This window comes from Giraffa tippelskirchi, chromosome 10, assembly GCF_054371585.1.
Source record: "Giraffa tippelskirchi isolate mGirTip1 chromosome 10, T2T-mGirTip1v1.2.pri, whole genome shotgun sequence".
Lineage (NCBI taxonomy): Eukaryota > Metazoa > Chordata > Mammalia > Artiodactyla > Giraffidae > Giraffa > Giraffa tippelskirchi.
This window is the reverse complement of record NC_137284.1, coordinates 41,682,951-41,691,468: the sequence shown is the minus strand read 5'-3', so window position 1 is coordinate 41,691,468 and position 8,518 is coordinate 41,682,951. Positions and strand designations below refer to the sequence as shown.

Here is an 8,518-nt window from a genome sequence, read left to right as displayed (position 1 = left end):
TTGTTAAAGTGAGGTAACCATCATCCCTCCAGAAATATACATTTTTGACTGAAATCTTAAAGAAGCTAGGGAATGATTGAGCAGTCAGAAAAGTGACATTGCTGAGCGTAGGGAAATATCAGAAAGTTAAGACACTTCTATGCTAAACAAGTACAGGCACAAGGTTCTAAATTTTTTACAAAGTAAAATTTAAAAATCATGATTTTTTTTGATGATAATTATTAGCATAACATGTAAAATGCATCTGATAAGTATGGATAGAAAGAAAAATTCAAGCATTTAGTATCCTCATGTAAATCAATTTTGGTTGGAATAGGTTAAATTTGCCAACATTTACTTTCCTATTTATTAACTCTGAATGTATTCAAAGTGTTTTAGGAAGAAAAATATTTTTGGATATGAACGCAGATTGAGATAAAAAAAGGACATCTAGAGAAAATGCATGATAATTACATGAAATAATAACACAAGCTTAATCAACTATCTTGCACTAAAATCAATGACTGGAATAGAGCATCCTAACTGCAGAAGTCAGGACCCACCATGTAGAGCTGTCAATTAGGTCAAGCTCCTGAAGCTCATGGGCTTCCCTCATAGCTCAGTTGGTAAAGAATCCGCCTGCTATGCAGTAGACCCTAGTTTGATTTCTGGATTGGGAAGATCCACTGGAGAAGGGATAGGCTACCCACTCCAGTATTCTGGCCTGGAGAATTCCATGGACTGTATAGTCCATGGGGTCACAAAGAGTCGGACACGACTGAGTGCTTTTCACTTTCACTTTCATTTCCTGAAGCTCCTGCTGTCTAGAGGAAAACAAGACCTCATCAAAACTGAGCTTCTCCTGTAGGTAGAGAGGAAAGAGGCAGAAAATAGATAGCGTTGGTGAGGCCAGTGAGAAAGTTTTCTGAAGCTCTTGAAAGCTCTCTTTGTGTTTCTGTTTTCTATTTGTATCCAATGAAAACTCCAGATTCTCCTTCCCCTAAAGCAGTGTATTATTTAGTCACAACTCGAGTCTAATTGTGTTTGTTCCTTTTTTGTCTTTGGGAAAGAGGAATAAACTCCTGATGTTCTTCCCTCAGGAAAATGGACTCAGAAATCCCAGAAGCCTTTCAGAAGGAGCTCACCTGCCTCGTCTGCCTGAATTCCTTCTAGACCCAGTCACCATAGGCTGTGGGCACAGCTTCTGTCGGTCCTGTCTTTGTCTTTCCTGGGAACAAGCCGAAGTCCCTGCCAGCTGTCCGGTGTGCAGACAACGATCAGAACAGACAAACCTCAAAACCAATTTTCTTCTGAAGAATCTGGTGTCCACTGTCAGAAAAGCCAATCTCAGGCAATTCCTGAAGTGTGAGGAACACCTGTGTGGGACCCACAAGCAGACAAAGAAGATCTTCTGTGAAGCTGACAAGAGCATGATCTGTATGGTCTGCTCTCAAGGTCAGGAGCACAAGACTCACAGACATTGTCCTGCTGAAGAGGCTGCTGAGGAATCCTGGGTGAGTGACGTCTCTGAGAGCACTTAGGAAGCTTGGGGATGGTACACCTAAGAGATTAAAATCATAATGCTTAAACCCTCTGTTTACTGAGTTCGTAAAGAATCTACCTGCAATTCAGGAGACCCCAGTTTGATTCTGGGTTGGGAAGATCCCCTGGAGAAGGGAAAGTCTACCCACTCCAGTATTCTGACCTGGAGAATTCCATGCACTCTATAGTCCACGGGGTCACAAAGAGTTGGACACAACTGAGCAACTTTCACTTTAACTGAGTGCCACGTACAGATCTAGTTAACAATAATAAAGCGGTGAAGAAAATAGAGCAGTATACCTGCTTTATGGAACTTGTATCCAATGGCGGGCTGATGAAGTTAACTGAAATTATTTGGGTGATATATTATTATGCTAATGACACTGTAAGACATTCATTTTAAGAAAGAAACTGTAAAATCTACAAGTGCAAAAAGACTTTTCATTGGATACTGGTTTTCTAATCCTGGACAAAGAAGGAAGATATAGTACATGGGATTTGACAGGAGATAAACATAACTATATGCAAATTGTGATATAAGATGCCACAGAAGCTGAAAATTATTCATACCTTAGGCAGACAATTACCTAATTGTGTGTGGATTTTTAGTGTAGAATTTCATACAACAGATCATGAAAGAGGAAAAATAGGGAAACCTGATGACCTGTCAAGGTCTTTTAGTGTCTCCCTCAAGGACCTTTGTCTAATAATCATCAGTACACCCCAATCTTTGGGCTCTGAAACTCCAATGTATTTGCTTTTCTTGTACTAAAATCCATAACTCTTTTACAGGAAAAGTTGGCAAACCAAATGAGATCTTTATGGGAAAAGATCCAAGAAATTGAAAGAAATTTCAAGAAAAATGGCAGAGGAACTGACTCTTGGATGGTAAGTAGAACATATTTCTCTGAAAAAAACAGATTGAGGCAGACTAGGGAGAAACTTAGTCATGTGAGCTGAAATCACCATGTATAATGAAATTCAGAGAGTGGGTTGAACACCATCAGAAAAAATCTAATCACCATTCAACCAGCATTTTCATGCCTCTCGAGCTCTTTAGAATCCAGTAGATCAATAACTAAATCAAAAGATCCATTAGAACAAAGTTCTAAGGTGGAGGCTTATGGTGTGTTGTGGATGATTACATAGACATGATTCAGGATCTCAAGGAAAATTTCTCAAGTTTAAGAGCAATTCCAGTTCTGAAATTCAAGTAAATGTTTAAAAATCCATGAGTTATTTCAGGCACAGATTATTGTCAGTAATACATTCTAGAAAGTAAAAGACATGTCATTGGGAACCACAAAGTACTTCAATCTGATTAGTACATGAGCTCAGGTGATGCAAAGCAAACTTGAAGAGCAGTTTAAGGAGTATGCCCCTCATGGTGAAGAGTGATTGTTCTCTGGCTAATGAGTGATAATTGGTTCAAGTTGGAGAAAATGTGACATGTTAAATAAACAATTCAGGGGGAAGGGAACAAGGAGAAAGAGTTGGAGCATAAGAGAGTGAATCATTCAATAGTAGGAGGAATATGAAATGGAATGGAGAGAAATGATCTTCCAAACAATGTGGGAAGAAGCTTGTGAACTTACGGGGAGGAAGAAAACTGATTCATAGAGAAAAGAACACTAGAAAGAAATGAATATGAGGCTGGACAACTGTTTGAGGGCAGGTAATAATTCTTAGGAAGATGTTTCCTGAGATTACCAGCACTGAAAGTATTATTTAACATGGCTGCTAAGAGAGAAAGCCAGGAGATACTAGGTGAAACACACGCTTACTTACTAGCATTGAAATGATATTGCATATGACATATGAATCACCCATAAATTTCAATTGCTTACATGGGCTCTTTCACATTTAATAGGAAGCATATGAAAGAAATGGTTCATGAAAAGATTTTCTCCAAGTGTTTCAGTAACTCCTGAATTTGATGAAAGTTGTTTGAGGAAAGGGTGGGTTTGGTTTCTGATCAATTAAAAAGAATGAAAGCAAAGTGAAGGAAAGAGGGATGAACTTGGCTTCTGAGAAGAGGGAGGGCATGCATTTAGGATGGATGTAGCTTCTTGGGAGAGAATATGAATCAGAGCAAACTAAATGATGTTGAAATTCATCTCCCAACAGTTTTATGTGTATCGACATGTAGACATGATTAGGAGAACTTATCAGATGGCACCTCCATTTCTCCCGGAGGAAGAAGATTACTATGTAGAGAGTATCATAAAAGAAGGCCAAAACATATGCAATCAACTCAGAAGAAGGCAAGAGGAAATAATCGGAAAGAAGAGAGAGCTCCGAGAAATACACAAGGAGCTCATTCAAATGTGCTCTAAACCAGACGTGGAGCTGCTCCAGGTAAGAACTGAGGATGTGTTTGAAAATACATTACCTGAAGTTCACACCTTTGACTTCCCTGACATGGTATATTTCTTCATCCCCTGAGACTAAGGTGGGGTTCTCTCCTACTTGGAAATATTATAGATAAAGTGCAACTCATGCAAATCATGACTGAGCAAGCTTTACAGTATTCTGGTCCAAGACATTCCCCAGGGAACATTCCCTTTTCAAAATCTCCTTTTGTAGCTTGCTTCTATTAAAACCAGAAAGGAACAGCTTATGTACTCATTCCATTTTTTGATCTCCAAATGTACAATGGGAGACATTTGGAGAAAGTGCACATGTGTGTATATACACATATACACATATATGTGTATAGATACATATGTGTGTACATGTATATTTCCACTTCCTGCTGGGATATACCAGGTTTCATTAGACATTAGTTTGGACTTTATTACCCTTTGCGGAAAAGCCCCAGGAAAGATCAATTTGCAGAGAGCTGAGGGATGAATAATCAGTACTCTTGTCCTTTCTCTCTTTCACCTTTTGTTTAATTAACTCATCAAGAAATACATTCTATCCACATAAAATATGTTGTGCCAGAGTAGAAAGAAAAGCAAAATAGATTTCTCAGACTGTTTCTGGTGGTGGTGATTACAATTCTACTGAAGTTTTGCCAACCAAATCCTGGTTGCCTATGTATAAGGTCTAAACTGTCTTTTTGTTTTTCTTGACAGGAATTGGAAGACAAACTGAAATGGTAAGTTTTTTGATGCTGATGAGGGCACCTGGGGGCTCTGAAAGAGATACAGCAGCATTTAACGACGTGATGACATAACTTATCTAGATAATGCTAGATTGCTTGTGTATGTGTGTCTGCACCGGTTTTACTGAGTATGATTTCTTGCTCAAAAGGAAGTTAGCCTTTTTGCTCCTGTGGCAGCGGGAGGTATTATCCAGCTCAATGCAAAAATTTCTTAAAGGTCAGTAATTTCTGATTTAGATTTTAAAATCGTAAGCACATAGAAGTGCAAAGACTAGTTTTTCCCAGGTTTGAGGTTAGAGAGGCAACTACCTCTGAGAAATGGGCTGGAATCAGGGCAAGAAGAAGAGCGAGAATAAATTCCCCCAAACAGCACAATTCTATCCCATGAAGGTGGAGAAGGGATTTAGATGAAGAATGTTGTCCTGAAGGACGCTGACTTATCGTAAAGGCTGTGTGTAAAAGCCCTGGGCAGCAGAAGGATGAACCGCATCTTCCTCTTACAGGCATGAGTCCGCACAGCTGCACGTGCCGCAGCCTCTGCTCCCAGAACTCCCTGCGCGCCCCATGTCCGGGCTGATGGACGGGCTCAGCCGCTTCCGGGGTGAGTATCACCCACCGATGTGTCTGCCCGGCAGGGTCCCTCAGAGATGGTTTCTGTAGACAGTCTTTCCCTCTTCATCTCTCAGCTTGTGCAGAACAGCCTGCAAAAGGCACGTACAGACATGTGCGGTCACAGTGTCACTAAAATCCTCTACAGAATACACACAGGCTGGTGCAGGCACTGATGCAATTCATGCCTCATCAATTATAAATTTCAATAATCTGTATAATGAAGAAAAGGACATACTCCAAAAATGGCTCTTGGATCCCTAGAAATATCATCACCTACCGTGTCAGTTGTTCACTGAGTTCTAGAAAACTGGTAATTAATACAGGACATTAAAATTTCAGAGTTTAAGTGCAGTTAGTTTTAAAACATTTTTTAAGAATACATTTTCTTTTTTATTTATTATTTTCTTTCTTTATTTAGTTTTAACCACACTGGGTCTTTGTTGCTTTGCCCAGGCTTTCTCCAGCTGTGGTGAGCCAGGTTTCTCTAGCTGTGGTGAGCCAGGTTCCTCTTCATTACAGTGGTGGCCTTCTCATTGCAGTGGCTTCTCTTGCTGAAGAGCACAAGACACTCTTGATGAGTGAGCTTCAGTAATTGTAGCATGTGGGCTCAGTAGTGGTGGGTCCTGGGCTCAAGAGCACAGGCTCCATAGTCGTAATCCACAGGTTCAGTTACTCCACAACATGTGGAATCTTCCCAGATTAGGACTGTCCCCTAAGTTGGCAGGAAGCATCTTATCCACTGTGCCACCAGGGAAGTCCTAAAAACATTTTTGCTTAAAAAGTTCTTAGCAGTTGAAGGCATAAAGTGCTTTTTCCATTCACATAATTTGACAAAATGCATAAGCCTCAAAAATCAAATGCAGAAATCAGAAAGAAGCAAATGGTTGGTTGATGAGGCCACAGTGAGCTCCATGATAAACCTCACCCTGCAGGGTGACTGAGCAGGAAGTGGAAGACTAGGCCTCAGTTTGGAGCCACAGATGAAAGACTGAAAAGCCCTACAAAGAAACCGCTTTGAAGAAGCCATCCTTAGGCTTTACTTCTTCAGTGTCCGTTTTCTAACTTAACTGAAATGGTAGAGTGATCACCAATTTTCCTTTATATAATGCAGCTTTTTCTCCTTGCACAGTGATGGTGGTGATGGTGGGGATAAGATATGCTGTCATGGTCTTAGAGGTGATCGATGCCCAGGAGTCCAATCTTTTGGATGTCATAAATATACAATATTACACCCAACCAAAAGTCACCTTGACCTCCCTCTAACTTATAATCTCTGAACTTGTAGGAAGTTTTTTCCATTTTAGTTAGTTCTTTCTTCAGCAGATATGCCAGCAATATTTAAATTCAATACTTTCCAATCAGAACTGCCCTTCCAATCTTACAATATATTTCCAGTAAGACTCCAGGTGGACCACCTTCTCTGGTAGATAATTTGATTTTTAACATTGATTTTGACTGGCCTTTTCTCTCATCTCTCCAGAGTCAACTTTTCATTCAATAATGAAGTAAGCAGTCAGCACATCAGGCTGTTTGATGATGCAAGAAATCTGAAGTATGAACATGACAGCCTCCCTGTGTCTTTGGATGGTGGAACATCGAAGTATTTTGCTGCGTGGGGAGACCAGAGCTTCACCTCCGGCAAACAGTACTGGGAAATGCTCGTGGACAGCTCTTGGGACTGGGCTGTAGGCGTCTGTAAGGATTCCTGGATAAGGAAGGACGACAGCATACTGGAGGAGTCCAACAGGGACAACTTTCTCCTTGTATGTGTGAAGCAGGATGACTATTACCAACTCTGGACCACTGCCCCTACCACGCCTCTGTACATAGAGAGACCTCTGGACAGGGTTGGGGTGTTCCTTGATTGTGACAGTGGGAATATTAGTTTTGTGGATGTTGCCAAGCACACCCTCCTTTGGAGGTACAATGATGGCGTGTGCACTTTCCCTGTCAGGCCCTTCATCTGCACTGGCCACAGGTGAGGAGGCCGAGTCATGGCCCAGACGGGATGCTCAGGATTCCTTCTCTGAGGGAGCCCTTGTCCACTGGAGCATAGCAAGGAGACTTCCTGATCTTTAGGCTCTTTCTACTGTAATGGATCCTCCTTTATTGTTGTTTGATGTGAAGTTAGTGTCAAATGCAAACTTCACTTGGTTGTCCTCAACATTCCTGACAATAAATTCTTCTCTTGTTACCATGTGTCCAGAATATATGCTGTAGTTTTTCACTTACTTCATGAGATTCCTAAATTCACCACAATATGACCATGTGCTTCCCACTTCCTGGACCTCAATACAGGAACCCAGAACCTGCACAGCATAGGCAGACCTGGTCACTAACCAGGCCTACGTCAGCCTGCAAACTTTTCCTGCTTCCTCATAATCTACTCTGCCCAATATACATCTATACATCTATTCACCATCAGGATGGAATCTGATTTGCAGGGAAATCGCCATTGCCCTGGAAACTGGGAAAAGTATTTCATTTAGAGAACTCATAATTTGCATGTCTTTTTCTATTACAATAGTATAAGGGAAAAGACAGAAAGACAGAAACAATCTCCTAAAGGAAGGACCCTATGGCTTCCATTTGGCATATCTGAAATATAACCATCATTAGCACCATACTTGAGGGCCATTGTTAAATAAGGGCTACTTGAAGACACCTTGTGTGAATTTTAGGACAATGGATATGATAACCCAGAAAGTTAAGTCAATGAGGGTGGGATAAGCAAATCACAGTGATAATACATGTTCTTGTTGGGATAAAGCTGGACGGTGTTGGATTTCATTGCACTACATAGAATGGCTCAAAATTAAATACATTTAAATAATTTATTTCTGAGATTTTCCATTTAATATTTCCTGAACAAGGTTTTAACCCCCTGGGTAACTGAAATCAAGAAAAGCGAAACTGCAGATGAGTGGATTACTGTATATTAAAAAAATAATAATCTAGAGAAAGGAGTGAGAGAAGTGTTTGGACTTTGAATAATTTCCAAGTTTTCCTGTGGGTCATGTTACTCTGGAACACAGGATTAACATCTAGGTCATCAAAAAAAAGAAAACAGAGAAAAAAAGCATAGCAAGTGATGAACCTTGTATAACATGGGGCCTTGCATAAATATGAATTCCCACTATTACAAAGAGAATTTGTCTGAATTTGTCATATTGTCAATACAGCATTAATATGTGGGTTATTTCTGGAAAATAACAGGATTTTTGAAAATAACCAGTTAATACAATTGCCTTGTATTAATGTGTCTGAAAGAAAATC

General features: G+C 40.3%; 1 protein-coding gene across 1 annotated transcript; it reads left to right on the top strand.

Moving 5' to 3' along the window:
• The first annotated feature begins 1,083 nt into the window (after positions 1-1,083).
• LOC145522434 (tripartite motif-containing protein 43-like) lies at positions 1,084-7,440 on the top strand. The gene is given in 7 exon segments (XM_081531156.1): positions 1,084-1,141; positions 1,144-1,493; positions 2,314-2,409; positions 3,649-3,879; positions 4,602-4,624; positions 5,134-5,231; positions 6,725-7,440. Coding segments are annotated over 7 exon segments (1,356 nt in total). The 3' UTR covers positions 7,225-7,440.
• The last annotated feature ends 1,078 nt before the right edge of the window (positions 7,441-8,518 follow it).